Source organism: Urocampus carinirostris, chromosome 16 (assembly GCF_059441175.1).
Source record: "Urocampus carinirostris isolate Australia breed hairy pipefish chromosome 16, RoL_Ucar_1.0, whole genome shotgun sequence".
NCBI classification, from domain to species: domain Eukaryota; kingdom Metazoa; phylum Chordata; class Actinopteri; order Syngnathiformes; family Syngnathidae; genus Urocampus; species Urocampus carinirostris.
Genome location: NC_142364.1, coordinates 416,437 through 434,940, shown reverse-complemented (window position 1 = coordinate 434,940; position 18,504 = coordinate 416,437). Strand labels below are relative to the sequence as shown.

The 18,504-nt window shown below is 41.7% G+C and overlaps 1 protein-coding gene across 1 annotated transcript in view; it reads right to left on the bottom strand.

Annotated features, from left to right (window-relative positions):
* Window positions 1-18,504, bottom strand: part of exd3 (exonuclease 3'-5' domain containing 3) — a 51,037-nt gene that overhangs the window by 24,133 nt on the left and 8,400 nt on the right. Inside the window, exons 4-16 of the mRNA XM_088319971.1 lie at window positions 16,748-16,909; window positions 15,077-15,262; window positions 14,959-15,012; window positions 13,215-13,357; window positions 13,032-13,138; window positions 12,875-12,948; window positions 7,068-7,106; window positions 6,787-6,953; window positions 5,234-5,381; window positions 2,913-3,111; window positions 2,726-2,835; window positions 1,458-1,626; window positions 390-559 (exon numbers count right to left, since the gene is read on the bottom strand). Of these exons, the coding sequence (XP_088176097.1) occupies window positions 390-559; window positions 1,458-1,626; window positions 2,726-2,835; window positions 2,913-3,111; window positions 5,234-5,381; window positions 6,787-6,953; window positions 7,068-7,106; window positions 12,875-12,948; window positions 13,032-13,138; window positions 13,215-13,357; window positions 14,959-15,012; window positions 15,077-15,262; window positions 16,748-16,909 (1,728 nt within the window). The remainder of the gene's footprint in view (window positions 1-389; window positions 560-1,457; window positions 1,627-2,725; window positions 2,836-2,912; window positions 3,112-5,233; window positions 5,382-6,786; window positions 6,954-7,067; window positions 7,107-12,874; window positions 12,949-13,031; window positions 13,139-13,214; window positions 13,358-14,958; window positions 15,013-15,076; window positions 15,263-16,747; window positions 16,910-18,504) is intronic.

Below are 18,504 nucleotides of genomic sequence, written 5' to 3'. Positions count from 1 at the left end.
GAGCGACACTATTCGACTAATTTGGCCACATACGATGGAGTTCACTTAGTTAAATTGTTTAAGAAATTAAATCTGCCCCCGTGTGGAAATGCCGGTCTCCTGTCCATCTTTTCCATCAAGAAACGAGCGCGCATTGTCAGGTGAATGTAGGTTATGTTTGGTTAATGGAGTCAGAAAGCTAATTCGAGCAATTTGGTTAACGGTACATTTTAATACGCGATTCCTAACACCGTTCACAAAAATGCCGTTGAGCAGCCCGTCCTTGCTCCCTCAAGACAACTTCCGGAAGTTGTCATGCACACAGGAAACGAGTTAAGGATACATTACGGAGCGTGTGAAGTAATCTGTTGAGAAAAGAAAAAAAAAATGGCGAGAAAACCAAGCCTGACCTTTTTTTTGCCAGTGTGATCCATCTTCTGGTCTCTCCTCTCCTTCTGCTTTGACTCATTCTTTTGCGGTTGTTTTAAAGAAATGGAGCACAAATCGCCGGGAAGCCCGAAGTTGGTGGGATTACCGGAGAGCACAGAATACACGTCCAGCAAACAGTAGGCGTCGGTCACTGAAACAGAGGGCAGTGTTCATTTTACCTCATGCTCAAAAATCGATGGGTCCCAACAGAGATCTATGGGTCCACAAAATTTAGTCGTATTGAGGTTGAAATTGTAAATCGGCAACAAATATAAGATAAATCCATATATTCATTCGGTTATAATCATCACAGTTTATTGGTAATACGAAGCAGTTATCACTTCAGATTTTTCAGTTGCTGGTGTTGTGTAGCCTCCATTATCATGCTCCTCATAGAGTAACCAGGAATATAATTTAGTCCATTTTGGCACAAAAGTCCTTTTTTTGCAATGAGTATTCCTTTTGTTTATTTTCTTTCGTTGAATCGTTCGCTTCAACACACGTGTTTTCCTTGCCTCCGCGATCTTCCGAAGAGTTTCTCCGCCGTTTTTTCGTGCCGGAATTATTGCCGTTGTTATCATTTTCTGCATTATGTTTGGACTTATAACTGAAACTGAAGAAATTACCAATTTTGTGTTGATTTTCACCTAATACTAACTGTTTTTTCGGAGGGATACTTAACCTTCACCTTCACTCGACGACAACCACCACAACAATGACGTCATCTCGAAGCAACGAGATCTCGTTTGCCGAGATCGGCGTGCGGACGAAAACTCGAACCACGAGACCAAAACAACAATGGCGGATCTGCTTGACGAAAAGTTTGGAGTGCGGTAAATCTTTGTTAAAAAAAAAAAAAATAACCGGGTAATAATGACAATTTTGTGTCAAAAAAAGTTGCGTCGCGGGGACGCACGTTGATTTGACACAATGCGTCCCCAGCGAAAATGATGCGTCTAGGACGCAGGGACGCGGGCAAACCAGAACACTGCAGAGGGTGAGAAAAGCTGTCTTGGATAACGCAGTAGCTTGTCAGTGTGATGGCTTACCTGCGTATCGAATTTGGCTGAGACGCAGCGGGCGCCTCTCCCAGTTGGACATTTGCTCGGTCTTGTCCAGGGCCTTTCCTAAGACCTGCTGCACCAGCAGACTCAGGCCTTTCTCAGCAGGGTCCTCTCCCACCAACACTTCTTTCGGGCCACGCTGGACACCCTCCAGCTAAAAGGGGACAAACAGTGCCATTGAGTAGTTTAGTGTAAGCGTAAAACATACTTTTTGTTGTTTTTAGTCAAGATGGCGGCGCGCGCGAATGCAGCGGCTTCAGGCTCTCCAGTTCGTCTTTTGGTTTTCAGTGTAATTTTTTCCCTTTGACTCCTTTCACAACTATAATAACATCCACAACATCCCGAGGGATATACAGAGACCACCGGATCTCCCTGGGTGATATGCCTGCCGACAACGACGGAGCAAAATTAAAAGGCTGCCGGTCGGGCCTAGGCTAAGAAGGCGACCACACAGACCAGCGCTTCCAAGCATGTTCCTGACCAACGCCGGATCCATCGTCCACAAAATGAGTGAATTTGTGCTGCGTATCGCCACCAACAGCTTCATCCGAAATTGCAGTATTTTTGTTATCACGGAATCTTGGCTTCCCCGACGCCGCAGTCCAACTAGCATGACGCACGCTTCACCGGCACGACCGAGACGGAGACTCCGGTAAAAACAGGGGTGGGGGACTATGCGCCGCAGAATCATTGACACGCACTGCTCACTCGATATAGAGTTTCTAGCAGTATCGTGTAGACCCTTCTATCTACTGAGAGAGCTAACTGTGGTCATTCTGGGTGCTGTTTATGTTCCACCGGATGCTAACGTTCCACCAGATGCTAACGTTAGCATAGCGCTAAATCTCCTGCCCGCTGCTATCAATAAACAGGGGAAAAAACACTGGACCGTGTGTACAGTGATCTAAAACATCTAGTTGGATCCGGCCATCTCTGTCTGTCCCTCACCCCCCTCCGGAGGAAAACAAAGCCTGCAACAAGGACAGTACAAACATCTTCTTTGTTTTCTTTATCCTCACTGTAAAATGTGATACTGGAGTGCCACGTCCAATTTCGTTGTCACAATATATTCGACCCATGTTGTAACAATGACAATAAAGGTATATTCTATTCGATTCTTTTATGCGGCCCTTTTCAACACTTTCCAATGTTCTGAGAATGAACGTCAACTGAATTGAAGCTTACATGATCTTGATTTCAACTGTTCTTTAAAAACACAACAACAAAAAACAATGGCCTATCCAAACAAGTACCTTTCGGTGTACATTGAGAAGATCAAGCATTCCCGCGAGTTGCAACGGCTCCTCCACAAATTGAGGCCAAGTAGACCTGAGATACTTGAGATCTCCAGCCATGCCGTAACCTGAAAGTTAGCCGTGCTTTGAAGGACTATCTCCAATGAAACGGATTCCATAGTTGTGGACCAGGTCTTCTGCTTACCCACTTTGAGGACGTTTGGTTCTGAGAAAAAGCGTCTCATGAATGCGATGGTACCCGGGTGCTGACAAAATCCATTGGCACAGAGGTCTAACAGGAAAACGCTGTCGAAAGTAGCCAGCTGTACCAGGGCAACTTGTTGAGTTGTGCTGCAGCCGAATTGAGGCTGCCATTCCATATCCACCCCCACAACTCCACCGCTCTGAAAAAAAAAGGACAATTACCGTATTTTCCGCACTATAAGGCGCACCTAAAAGCCTTTATTTTTTTCAAAAACTGACCATGCGCCTTATAATACAGTGCGCCTTATATATGGATCAATATTATGTCGCAAGGTCTCGCAACAAAGGCAAGCAGCCGCCGACTAGATTACCTCGTAGGCGATGTGGTCCGCGGTATATGCTGGGATACATATGCCGGCGTTTCATTTCCCAGCCAATGTGTCAATCATCATTTGAATCGATCACAATTGGCTAAAGTTATTCGGAGGTAAAGGGGGCGGATCCTTTTTATCATTTACAGGCTCGCATAGGCTAAAGGGGCAAAACAAAGCCTGCAATTGGCCGAAAAAGATGAATGTGAAGAGCAAGTTTGGTTGTCTACGGCATAGAGGAAACATGTTTTACCATTCTGTATTTGTAAATATTTTACTCTCCTGGATTTACTACACTCACGGATATAAGAGGACCATGGTTGCACATTATTATTGAACGCAACGACTTCGGTGAGCTACTCCGGCTGTATATTTTCCCAGTATCTTGTTTCAGGGTGATCTCGATGTTTCTGTGATGGGTCTTTTTTTAAATTCAACTCAATTCCAAGTGTTTAATGTCATATGCACAGTAAAGTTGCGAGCGAAAAAGAAAATAGAAACTAAGGAACGGTTGGCATTTCTTGAATCCCAAGACTTTAACCTTCCGAATGATATTTGGAACGATGCATTTGAGTGACATCGTAAGGACCCCGCATCCGCACGTGTCTACGACAAGTATTTCCTTCTTTGCAAGCTTTCGGAATGTTAAGGGGGTTGGACTGAACTATCTGACTGTTTTGTCGACGTTCCCATTGTAGCGCCTTATAATCCGGTGCGCCTTATGTATGGAAGATATAGGACCAAAAACTATTTTTTGGGGGTGCGCCCTATAACCCGGTGCGCCCTATAGTGCGGAAAATACAGTACAATTGCTCCTGACCAATGTTCCCTGTCATTTTCCTTATGGGTTTGAGCATTCACACAAAGTCGGTGAGCAACGCTTGAAACAACAGTGAGCAACAGCAACCCCAAGTGTGGCAACTAAATCATTATCAAACATGTCCAAAACTTGACATCAACTTACATTTTGCTGAGTTTCCGGCAATGCAAAATATTTTTGCATTATTAATGTATTATTGCAAAGGTTGTATGGCTTAAAAACGTCATTTGTTTTTACAATTCTTTCACGAGATTTCCAATTCTTTTTTTTTCATGGTATCTTTTGACGCATAATACTAACATTTTGGGGGGCTTATTTAGTTGCACGATACACAACTGTATTTAATCCCATTTTTTTTTGTGGAAGTACAATGTTGGCAACAAGATTAACTTGATATAAATGGAAATTATTTGAATGCAACACAAACGTTTTCCTCTTTTTCTCGTTTTTTTTCTCTTTTGTTTTAAAATTCCTTTTTAAAAAAAATCTCATTGTGTTTATTTTTTCCTAGCTGTTACTTTTTTCTTGCTTTTTTTGTTCTCTATTCCCCCTTTTCCCTTTTATTTGCTTCTTTCTTTTCTTCTTGGCTTTTTTTCCTGCTCTTTTTTTATCTTTTCTCTCCTTTTGTTTCATTTTTTTTCTCAGCTTTTCACTACTTTTTCATTTGGGTATTTTTTTCTTTTTTGTTCTATTCCTCCCTTCCTTTAAGTCATTTTGTGCACAATTTTACATAATATTTGGTCGTGTAGGGATAAAAGAAGCAAAAACAACCTGAAGAGCCGTTTGGGACCCGAAAAAAACGGTTCTCTTTAGTGAGCTGAGCCGAAGAAGCCGGTTCTCGAAAAACTCTACTGACTTTACTCAACTTTGTTCTACTTCGACATTGACTTCAAAATATCGCATTTAGAACACAGCGTCAGGGGAACCCGTGTTTTTTTACCTTCATGCACTGTAACTTTGACTGAATTCGCTTTTTAATGAGCAATTTCGAGCCCTGATTTTTGTGAGCTGGCTAGATTTTCTTGTGCCCAGAAAAGCTCTGGGCAGTGTGCAATTGCGCACACACGCAGCTTAGAGGGAACATTGGTTACAATTGCTCCTGACCATCCATCACTGCTTTTTGCTTCTCACCTGGAGAAGAGCGTCGCTACAACTTTGAAGGGCTTCCGGTGTGTCCACATGCTGGACCTTGTCTTGAGAGAACGGTACCTGGTAGAACTTCTTACAGTGGTCTTCAGACGGCATCCACGGCTGGCTTTGTGCCTGATCGCACGCATGCCTGTGGAAATGGGACTTTTTGAGTGTCCTGATAAGAAAAGAGCATGCCCGCATTTGCCACAAAAGCGAAAAAAGTCGACGTAGATCCGCTCTTTGTGTCAATGCCGTGTTGAGGAATACAGTGGAACCTCGGTTTTCGGATGCCTCGCAGTTCGAACAAATCGGAGTCTGACCAAAAATTTCGAGAAATTCTTGCTTCGGGGTCAAAAAATCGGAGTTCGAACGCCGGTAATGCGCGAGTGCGATGCTGAGCGGCGTACTGGTGTTTTAGCCCCTTATTATGCCTCCGAAGAAAGTCAGTCCAAGCAGCAAAGTTGCTACAGGTGAAAAAAGAAAAGTAGTACGTACAACTATTGCATTTAAGAAAGAAATCATAGCAAAATATGAAGGAGGTGTGCGAGTGTCTGATCTTGCTAGGGAATACAGCATGGCTAAATCTACGATCAGTACGATACTAAAGAGTAAGGAGGCTGTGAAATCTAGTGATGTGGCTAATGGAGTGACTGCTATAAGCAAGCAACGGCCGCAAGTTTTGGAAGAGGTTGAAAAACTTGTGATGATTTTCATAAATGAAAAACAGTTAGCGAGAGATAATGCTAGTGAAGAGATGATTTGTGCGAAAGCACTAGAAATGTACTTTAGAAAAGTGCTTAAAAGAAGGCAGAAGAAGTGTCATTAGATCGGTATTTTAAGAGAAAAGAACATCCTTCCAAACAATATTTTTCCTTCCTCCTCTATCCCTCTCCCCACCTTCCACCTGCGCCTTCTGCTGACCACCACAAAGGTAAGAAATCCTATTCATAATTATTTTCTTTATCCTTTATTTTATTTTTACACGTTCATGTTAGCGTAATATTTTGTACGGAAGATTACGATAACGCTAACGTACGATTAGCCTGGGTTAGCTTCATGTTTACGTTACACATTCAAGGTAAACATTCAGGGTGTTGGAACGGAGCCCAACATTCAGGGTGTTGGAACGGAGCCCCCTTTCCAATGAACCGCTCACCACTTGTTGTGGAGACCCGGGTGCTAAATGACTCGTAAACGACCTGATTTTTTTTATTTTTACGCGTTCATGTTAGCGTAATCTTTCGTACGGAAGATTACGATAACGCGAACGTACGATTAGCTTGGGTTAGCTTTATGTTTACGTTAACCATTCAAGGTAAACATTCAGGGTGTTGGAACGGATTAAAACGATTTACATTATTTGTAATGGGAAAAATGATTTCGGTGATCAAACAGGGTTCTGGAACGGATTATGGTCGAGGACCGAGGTTCCACTGTATACCTAAACTCATATTTTGAGAAAATGTGGAAGTGGTCAACCAAACTATTGCTTTTTTTTTGCCACTATTTACACAACACAGATACAGTCAAACCTTTTTTGTGGTCTAACTCACTTTAGCTTAGGTGGTAAACTCTGCTGAGTCTTCCATACTCCGAAGGGGAGTCTGTGCTTGGGAAGACCATATCGCTGAGACCACTGAGCCGCTTTTTCAAGCCCACAGTACTTCAACAAAATCTTCACCAAAAGGATCTGCAGCTCGGGGTCGTCTGCCACCACCGTCTGGATGATTATCACAAGCACACACGCAACATGGAGAATCCGTGGGCACAAAGCGAAGTAGGGGTAAGATCTTAATTCCAAGGCGGAACCCTCTACCGTGAAGATGGTACCCACCTGTACGTGGTCACTCCAATTCTCTTCGGTCATGGTGTTCTACAGAAAGGCACAGCAATAGGCAAATAGATTTTAGATCCACACATTATAGAGATAAGTTCAACATGTCCATGCGGTTTCCTCAACACAAATTTCCAGGAATGTCATTTTCTCCCAAAACTCAAAAAGGAACTGTACATTCCAGACTACAAGCCACTAGATTTTTTCTACATTTTAAACACTGCAGCTTACAATCAATGTTCCCTCTAAGCTGCGCACGTGCGCAATCGCGCACTGCCAGCACATTCTCAGCGCACAAGAAAATCTATCCAGCGCAATGTTCCCTCTAATCTTTTCCGCGCACAAGAAAATCTAGCCAGCTCACAAAAATCAGGGCTCGAAATTGCTAATTAAGAAGCGAATTAAGTCAAAGTTTCAGTGCATGAAGGTAAAAATACACGGGTTCCCCTGACGCTGTGTTCTAAATGCGGTATTTTGAAGTCCAGGTCGAAGTAGAACGAAGTTGAGTAAAGACAGTGGAGTTTTTCAAGAACCGGCTTCTTCGGGTGGGCTCACTAAAAGGAACCGGCTCTTCGGGTGGTTTTTGCTTCTTTCATCCATATACGACCAAATATTATGTAAAATTATGCACACAATGACTTAAAGGAAGAGGGGAATAGAACAAAAAAGAAAAAAATACCAAAATTAAAAAGTAGTTGAAAAGCTGAGAAAAAAAGAAACAAAAGAGAAAAAAAGAAGGAAACGTTCAGAAAAAAAGGGAAAAAAGGTAAATAGAGAACAAAAAGAAAAAAGTAACAGCTGGGAAAAACACAATGAGATTTTTTTGTGTTGCATTCAAATAATTTCCAATTATACCGCATAACGCGAACGTACGATTAGCTTGGGTTAGCTTTATGTTTCCGTTAAACATTCAAGGTGAACATTCAGGGTGTTGGAACGGATTAAAACGATTTACATTATTTTTAATGGGAAAAATGATTTCGGTGATCGAACAAATCGGTTTTCGAACAGGGTTCTGGAACGGATTATGGTCGGAAAATTAAAAGTTTGTGTTGCATTCAAATAATTCCCAATGATACCAAGTCAATCTTGTTGCCAACATTGTACTTCCACTCAAAAATATGATTAAACACAGTTGTGTATCGTGCAACCGACTAAATAAGCCCCCAAAAATGTTAGTATTATGCGACAAAAGATACCAGGAAAAAAAAAAATGGAAAGAATTGTAAAAACAAATGACGATTGCAGGCCGTACAACCTTTGCAATAATACATGAGTCAATTCATTCAAAAGTGAAAATCATTTTTGCATTGCCGGAAACTCAAGTTTTGGACATGTTTGATAATGACTTAGTTGCCACACTTGGGATTGCTGTTGCTCACTGTTGTTTCAAGCGTTGCTCACAGACTTTGTGTGAACGCTCACGCCCGTGGAAAATCACAGGGAACATTGCTTACAATACAATGCAACTTTTTTCTTTTTCTTAATTGGTGCAGCGTGACTTCTGCGGGCGATCTCTGCCGAAGCCTAGCAGCCAGCTAAGAACTGGTGCGGACCAGTAGAATCTGACTGTTTAATTGAAAAAAAAAAAAAAAACATTGCGAGGGCCCAGACCGGGCGATGACGCAATGCAATTTCTGCTTATGAATGACAAAATGAAGGAATTCAATGCGGCGCAGTTCAACGGCCGGAGTGATTTTGACTCCTTTCGTTAGCGTGGTCATCTAAAAAGTGACACGCAGGAATGGATGAATGAAATTCCCGCTGTCCATATGAAGCAAGATCACCATCTCGGCAGAATCAGTGGGGAAATGTCTAGTACAGAAAAGTAACACATTGGGCCTACATGTTAATGCCTATCTACTATCTATCTACCTTGGTCATATCCCTCAAGAGGGGTGACCGACAGCAAGACATACACAATAACAAAGAAAATAAAAGGGAAAAAAATAGCAAAAAAACACACACAAAGTTTTTGGGTCCATGGCCAACCCAATTGTCCAAACACCCAAACAAGTTAGGCACCTCGGCACTCGAGTCGGTCATGCTTTCGTCCCTCCAGATGAAATGGGACACCAGAAAGCGGCCATGTCATTCGGGTCCGGGTGACACAACACACTCTTCTGTTCAACAGCAGGGCCCGACAGCTTTCGCTGGTTTACCCCTGCCGTATCATACAGGTGCCCTGGATATCCCCTTCTAAACATCCCACTATCCTTTCAGAACACCTCTCCACTCATTCCTATCACCAACAAGAGCTCTAGCTTCCACTATATCTAGACCTCTTTCCTGCAGTGCACTCATAATAACACCATCCATCCACGTCAATGGCGGCCCTCCTCTTGGTCTCCTTCCATTGACTTCTGCTCTGTAGATCCTCTTCAACATTCGCTCCTCATCCATCCTCTCCATGTGTCCAAACCAACAGAGTACTCTCTTATCCACACGCTTGCTCAGTTCCACTACTACTCCAGTTCTGTCTCTCACAATTTCATTTCTAAATCCATCCAATCTTGTCACTCCTAACATACAGTGCATCCGGTAAGTATTCACAGCGCTTCACTTTTTCCACATTTTGTTATGTTACAGCCTCATTCCAAATTGTATTAATTTAATCTCTTATCTCAAAATTCTACACAAAATATAATATATATAATATAAATATTTACGAATAATGGAGGCCACTGTGCTCATTGGGTCCTTCAAAGCAGCAGATTTTTTCTGTATCCTTCCCCAGATTTGTGCCTCAAGACAATCCTGTCTCGCAGGTCTACAGACAGTTCTTTTGACTTCATGCTTGGTGTTTGTGCTCTGACATGCACACTCAACTGTGGGACCTTATATAGACAGGTGTGTGCCTTTCCAAATCATGTCCAATCAACTGAATTTACTGCAGGTGGACTCCAATTAAGCTGTAGAAAGATCTCAAGGATGATCAGTGATGCACCTGAGCTCAATTTTGAGCTTCATGGCAAAGGCTGTGAATACTTATGTAAATGTGATTTCTTAGTTTTCTATTTTTAATAAATTCCAAAAAAGTTAAAAAAAAACGTTTTCACATTGTCATAATGGAGTACTTTGTGTAGAATTTTGAGATAAGAGATTAAATTGATACAATTTGGAATGAGGCTGTAACATAACAAACTGTGGAAAAAGTGAAGCGCTGTGAATACTTTCCGGATGCACTGTACACTTCATCTCAAAAACATTGAATTTCCTTCTCAGATCTGCGTTCAGGCTCCAAATGTTAAAGGCAATTTAATGAATTTGGACTCCTGTGCTAGTTGATTGACAGCTGCGGACACAGTCTGCAAACTCGTTTCTTAACCGCAGCACAATATGTTACTATTCTGTACTTGACATTCCTCTGCTCATTTTTTCAAAATGTAAGAAATGGACACGAATGAGGCCATTTTAATGGTTGTTGAAACCTGCAGTCTAGAATCAGTGTCTGAAACTCATGAGAAAAAGTTAGCGGACACAAAGGAAGACAACTCTGAAAAGTTCCCTGCCCAGCCATAAAGTTGCCTGCCCCATTTTTCACAACTTCAAACACAAAAAGACCACTCATCGTAAAAAAACCCATTGTTTTAAGGATTGATAATCAGAATATAAAACAGACACTTAACACTTTAAAATTAAGTTTATTATAAATCTACTTATAATATTTATCGCATGTACCGTAAATTCCGGACTAAAAGCCGCCACTTTTTTCCCCAATGGTCAGCCCTGCGGCTTATTCAGTGAAGCGGCTAATTTATGGAATTTTTCTAACGGCCACCAGTGGCGCAGGAATTTAAAAGGTAAGTTTAAGACCAGTTGAATATGTGCGCCCAGAAAGACCGCAATCTCCAAGTTTTAGCATATATTTTCTGTAAAGTCAAAGTGCGTTCCGATACTGAGGAAGATGCGGTTGATGGCGATAGTTGTAAGAAGAAAGCTCAAGACGATTTACCGTGAATTTCACATTTACGGGATACCTTTTTTTTACAGGAATGTTTGATACATTGCGAGCGTGATCCTAAGCTTTGAAAACTCTCTTGGTGTACCGTCTTTCTTCGTAAATATGTGTAACCATGTATAATATGTATTTGCAACTGTATATTTTTGTAATGTATTTATTTTAGAGATTTATTCTGTTATGTGTTCTACGGACGAATCAAAAATAAGGGGCGGAGAAAACACGGCCTGATAGGAAATGTGGTAAAGCTGAGGTACCGGTAGATCTGTCTGTTGTCGCAGCGGACAATAGTGGATATATATTTTTCCCACCCTTAACTTTGGAAATATACATTTTGTTTCCTTGGATTACTTTCAACGGGACCCCGACTTTAGAAGTCTGCATCATACCATAATTACGGGTATCATTTGCTATTCGTGATGTCAACTGTGGTTCTGAATTCGTACACTGTCCATGAAGTTACAATTGTGGAACTTACAGCATGGTCTGAGTCAAACTTGTGACTGTGCCAAAAGTTTTACTACGGGCGCCCGCAGATTATACATGTGTGCGGCTTGTAAAAGTACAAAAGTGCCAAATTACTTAAAAAGTGGTGGCTGCGGCTTATAGTCAAATGCGCTCTGTAGTCCAGAATGTACGGTATATGACATCGCCATTTTCCATCCGCCATCAGTATGTACCTGTATTTACTCATCTTCATTCATGCGATATTTGCGTTGCCTCGTCTGCTCCAAGCCACGCAAACTCCTCTTTCCACGATGCTTTTAATGTACGTTTACGTTTTGGAGCGTCATCAAATTTGTTATCTTCTTTTGAATCTCTCTTCTGGGGCTGAGGTTTTGGCTTGATTCCTAACCACTTCTCCATTTTTCTTCTGTTCTCTGACCATCTACTTTGGAAATGCACGACCTTATAACGCCCGCTAAGGGATTGAATCCGGCCCGCGAGACAACACTCAGAGAAGCGCAAGAGAAAAACAAGCTGCAATATGTCCACTTGATGTTGCCAAAGCCAGGTGCCTCGAACAAAGACACTGTACTTGTATTTCTCTCTCTCTCTCTCTTGATATCTCTCTCTCTCTCAACACCTCTCTCGCTCTCCCCCTCTCTCAACCTCTCTCTCCCTCTCTCATCATCTCTCTCGCTCTCTCTCCCTCTCTCAACACCTCTCTCGCTCTCCCTCTCTCAACACCTCTCGCGCACGCGCTCTCTCTCAACACCTCTCTCTCTCTCCCTCTCTCAACACCTCTCTCGCACGCGCTCTCTCTCTCAACACCTCTCTCTCTCTCCCTCTCTCAACACCTCTCTCGCACGCGCTCTCTCTCAACACCTTTGTCTCTCTCTCTCCGTCTCTGTGTGTGTGTCTCTCTCTCTCTCTTCCACCCCTTTTCTCCCACTCTGTCTCTGTCACTCTCTGTGTCTCTTTTTCTCTTCCTTTGTTGCACTTGTCTCTTTCTCTCTCTGAGTCTTTTAACCTCTTTGGCTCTAACTTCCTTTTCTCTCTTTTCTCTTTCTCTATTCATACCCATCACGCTTTCTTTTCTCTCCTTCTGTCTTTCTATTTCTCTTTGGATTTCTTTCCTCCTCTCCCTTTCTTTTCCCTCTCTCTCACGACTTTTTATCTTTTGTTACTCACGCTCTATCCTTCTCTCTCTTTTTCTTTCTTTGTCCCGCCCTCTCTCCTTTTCCCTCCCTCTTTCTCTTATTTCTTTATCTCTCTTTTTCTTTCTCTTTAATCTACTAGTCCAGCCCCCCACAAAATGTTTGTTCTATCGTGTGGCCCTCCCGAGTTAAAATGAGTTTGACACCCCTGAACCACAGCATGAGGGAATTGGATTCACACTTACGTGCACAAATGTTTTGAACACCAGGAAGCGAAGTGTGTCCTGTCTCCTGTTGCGCAGGGCATTGGGATACAGCGCTGCACGGACAAGCAAAAGATGAGCCGGTGAATCCCGAGAGCGCCACCTAGCCTGAGAAACTCAAGTTCATCCGCACGCACACCTGGCTTAATGTTGAATTTCTCAGCCAGTCGAAAGACTTGCTTCGTCAGCGTTTTAGATTGGAGGTGAGCAGAGCTGGTTTTGGACCAAGAGAGGTCAGGAAACCGCCTGTGCCGACACAAAAGCAAAACTTGAGTTTGTAGGTTTGTCAGACTGGAAAAAAAAGGGCACGGTAGCGGCATACATGCTCATCGTGTCCTTCACAGAAAAGTTGGGATGGCACCACAAGTCCAGCAAAGAGACCAGTTGCTGTTCCAGTTGAGCGTCTCCAGTGACAAAAGCTTCTGCTATTGACAATTTGTCCATTAAAATGAGGGGAATGCAGACCTGTGGAGGAAAGTGAGACACCATTTCAAATTGGAAGGAAACATACAATAAAACTGGGAGTAGCTGAAGTTTTCAAGTGCCTTTCTATCAATTGAGTATAATCGATGCAAGTAACAAAGTCCAGAATTCATCTCCCGGTTCTTAAAATTTAGGAGCTGATTCTAATGTGCATACACCTCAAACATCATTTTTTTCCATATTTTCCACAGAAGGTAGAACGGATTTACAATGGCCAGAAACTAAAAAAAGTCAAGTCAAGTCATGTTTATTTGTGACACCCTTAATCACAAAGAGTCTTAAAGAGCTACAGATTATTGCAAACTACAGACTATTATGACACCGTCCCCCGATTTTGTCAACATAAAAGATAGGTTATTCATATGCTATAGAATAGAAGTGTGTTTTAAACTTAGATTTAAAAATTTCCACTGAGGTTACAGATCTCTGGGGGAAGAGCATTCCACAGCACCGGGGCCCCAACCTGCAGATTTCTTCTTGGCTCTTGGGATCACTAGTAGACCAGCGATTTCATAGCGAAGGCTCCGGACCGGAACATAGGGGGAAATTAAATCTGAGAGATATGAGGGAGCAACACCATGCAGGATTTTGTATACTACCAACATAACCTTAAAATCACATCTTAAGCTAACAGGGTGAGCTAAAATCGGGGTCATGTGATCAAACTTTCTTGTCTTGGTTAAAAGCCTCGCTGCAGCATTTTGTACTAGCTGAAGGCTCTTGATTTTGGACTACGGGAGACCGGAGAGTAAGTGCATTACAGTCATTGAGACGGGAGGTAACAAACGCAAGAATTATAATCTCTGCACCCGACTGAGACAGCATAGGGCGAATTTTAGCAATGTTGCAAAGATGGAAAAAAGCTGTTCTAGTCATATTCTTAACGTGTGTTTGAAAGGACAGATCGGGGTCAAATATGACACCTAAATTTTTGACTGAGTCACTCTGGGTGATATTACATTTGTCAATGTTCAGATCAGTTTTTGAGAACAAGTCTCAGCATTTAGATGGACCGATAACTAACATTTCGGTCTTTTCAGAGTTAAGGCGCAAGAAGTTGAGTGACATCCATTCTATTATCTCAGTGAAACAGGCCTCCAAATTTCCACAGTTTAATGTGGCAGATTCCACCATCGGAAGATATAGTTGAGTGTCATCTGTGTAGCAATGAAAACTGATATTATACTTGCGAATAATATCACCTAATGAAAGTATGTAAATGCTGAAAAGAAGAGGGCCAAGTACTGAACCCTGCGGAACACCACAGGTAACACTAAAGGGCTCTAACGTCATTTCACCATATTTAACACAGTGCGCCCGATCTGAGAGGTTTATTCTCAATGTTTATTTATTTTCCTCGGTTAAGGTTATGAGTTTTTCCTTGCCCGCATGTAGGTTTAAGATCAGGGGATGGTGTCATTGTAACCTGTGCAGTCCTTTGAGATATTTGACAATTAAGGGCTATACAAATAAATGTGACTTGAAAAGTCAAGCAGTTAAAAGCAAGCGGATTTCAGTAAGACCGGACCACATCTGGTGAACCAAGTCCTCAGTTCAACAGAAATACGTGACGCCCGACTAACCTCCTCCATGTCGAAGTCCTTCTGCAAATGCAGCTTTTTGCTCAGCACTGCGACCTGTAAGGTAGATACGCTGCATTCAGAATGAAGCTTCTTCAAAACATTGACGTGCAAAACTTGCCTCTTTGTAACATTTGAGGGCCAGCAACTTCTCAAGGTGCTGTCGCAATATGGCAGGATCCAAAGTGGTCAACTCGTAGACATTTAGGAGACATTCGACAAGGGCGGAATGCGTGTCGGTGAGGAGGGGAAGAGCCCGATGCTTGAGGGCTGTCGCTTCTGTATTTGGAAGCGAAGTCAGCGAAACCTGTGAGGATGACACCATTAAAATATCACATCTATTAATAGAGTAAATACATCTATATTAGCAAGTGTGTCAAGATAAAAATAGACCCCCTTATTTATTACTTGTTGGTGATAGGAATGAGTGGAGAGGTGTTTTAAAAGGATAGTGGGATGTTTGGACGCATTCTAATGGATAGGCAGGGCACCCGTATGATGCGGCAGGGGTAAACCAGTGAAATCTGTCGGGCACTGCTGTTGAATAGTGTGTTGTGTCACCCTGACCCTGAGTGACATGGCCGCTTTCTGGTGTCCCGTTTCATCTGGAGGGACAAAAGCATGACCGACTTGGGTGCCGAGGTGCCTAACTTGTTTGGGCATTTGGGTTGGTCACGGTCCAAACATGTTTGTGTGCGTTTTTTTGCTATTTTTTCCCTTTTTTATTTTCTTTGTTATTGTATGCGTTTGTCTTGCTGTCAGTCACCCCTCTTGAGGGATATGACAAATGTAGGTAGGTAGGAGAAATAGATAGATGTCTAGATAAATATACAGCTGTCTAAATAGATAGATATACAGCTGTCTAGATATAGATATATGGATGTCTAGACTTCTAGATGTCTAGATATATAGTTGTCTGGATAGATATATAGTTGTCTGGATAGATAGCTAGAGATAGATAGATGTCTAAATAGATAGATGTCTAGATAAATGTCTCGATAGATAGATGTCTAGATAGATAAATGTCTAGATAGATATATAGCTGTCTAGATAGATATATAGCTATCTAGATGGATAGATATACAGCTGTTTAGATTTAGATATATGGATGTCTAGACTTCTAGATGTCTGGATAGATATATAGATGTCTAGATAGATATATGTCTAGATAGATGTCTCAGATAGATAGATATATGTCTGGATAGATAGATGTCTAGATAGATATATGTCTGGATAGATAGATTTCTAGATAGATAGATAGAGATAGATAGATATATGTCTGATAGATAGATGTCTAGATAGAGAGATAGATGTCTAGATAGATGGATAGATTCCTGGTTAGATAAATAGATAGATGGATAGATGTCTAGATAGATAGATGTGTAGACTACTAGATGTCTAGATAGATATATAGATGTCTAGATGGACATATAGCTGTCTAGATAAAGATATATAGATGTCTAGATAGATATATAGATGTCTAGATAGATGGATATATATATATATATATAGATGTCTAGATAGATAGATAGAGATAGATGTCTAGATAGATAGATATAGATGTCTTGATAGATATATGTCGAGGTAGATTGATAGATAGATATATGTCTAGATAGATGGATAGATGTCTAGATAGATCTATGTCTAGATAGATAGATATTACTTTAAGGAGGAAAATGAGGACAGGAGAATTTTAAAAGGTGCCACAAATGCCTTGTACTTTCCCAAAACCAAAACATGTTTGGTCGAATGAGTCAAGAAGAGCATTCGAATGAAAAAAAAAACAATCAACCTGAGGATGTTCCTTTAGCCAGCTCTGGAACTCCTTGAAGACATGGGCCCCCAAGGTGAGGCCTCTAGCTTTCTGTTTTGACGGAGAGCACTCCACAATTGTGAGGAAGGCCTCCAAGGGATTGGACAGCTCGGAAAATCCCTCCTGGGCTGCCAAATGGAGCTGTGGGAAGAAAACACCCGAGGGCGGAAGGAGGACAATTCAGATACAAAAGTAAATAAGACCTTTTGGATTCTAAGGTAGTATGAAAATTAAGCATATGAGCTTATTGAATATCAGTTTATTTTATTGATGCCACAAGCAAACCACACCATTGAGAGCAAAAAAAGACACCATGAGGCTCTTTAACTCCACCCGGGGGAGTAAAAGCCCACATTAAATCCCAGTTACATGGTCCTGCCTATACATTAGGTATTTTATCTACATGATTGTTTTTCTTTCATATGTTTATTTGACAATTTATTTATTTTTGGGGGACAAAATAACCTGAACGATGTAGGGATAATAAATTAAGGCGTTCGTATAGATGTGATAGAAATGGTCTCTAAGACAGAAAAATCAACTTTGCATTCCACCTTATTTAGTAACAATTTACTGTCACGGTTGCCTTGACGCCCAATTGGCCCCGCCCGTGTGGCGCCAGCTGCGGCTTGTTGACGGATTGGCTTTCCGTCTATTTAAGCTCAGTGCTCTCACTCATCCTTTGTCAGTCCGTCAACGAACCTCTGCCCTGTGGGTTTTCTCGATCCTGTTTCTTGTTTGCATTTCCTGTCCGGTATGATTCGTGTTTATTTTGTGCTGTTTAATATTGGTTTCCAGTTTCGTTTCTAGATAATCCTGTTTAATTTCGATATCCTGTTTTGATATCAATGCTGTGAGTCCCGTTGTTTAATATTGGTTTTCAGTTTCGTTCCCATCTATTTTCGTCCCGTTTTTTTATTCTCTCCGGTTTTCGTTCCCGTCTAGTTTTTCCTGTTTATTTTTGATATCCTGTTTTGATATCAATCCTGTCTGTCCCGTCCTGTCCGGTATCGACCCCATCCGTCCGATATCAACTCGGGCAATTGGTATCGATCTCGTCAGCCTCTGGCTTCCTATCATTCCACGCCAGACTGCTGCTTAACGTGCATGACTCCCCATTTCCCGGAAAATAAATAACTTGTGTAAGAAACGTCACGCATTTGGGTCCTGATCCATGTTCTGGTTCATGACAACTTCTGCAATACATGAGAAAAAAAGATAACATCATCCTACTATTGGGCCTGGGTGCACCCAATACACAATAATGCTTCAGGTAAAGTGTATTTTTATGGGGAATGACACACAAAGGGGACACCGGGGACAAAACCATCAAAATAGTTTAAAACATTCCGAATTAAAGCCAAGTTTTATTTCTTCAACCACTACATTTGATCATATGAATTTAAAAACATAAACTTTAACAAGGCAACCCTAAAGTGCTTGTTTTTTCCATTAAATTTAATACCTTTATTGATAAATAAAATGTTATAAAAATAACACGTTCAGAAAAATGTAGCCGGTTTCCTGCTTGTGTTTCCTGTCTGCTATCGTTGCCGTCTATTTTGTTCTGTTTGATATCGATCTCCAGTGTCTGGTATCGTTTCTGTCTATCTCGTCCTGCTTGTTATCGGACTCCAGTCTCCAGTGCCTGATAACTATCTGTCCCGTCCTGGTATCGACCCCACATGTCCGATATCAACTCTGGATATTGGTATCGATCTCTATCATTCCACGCC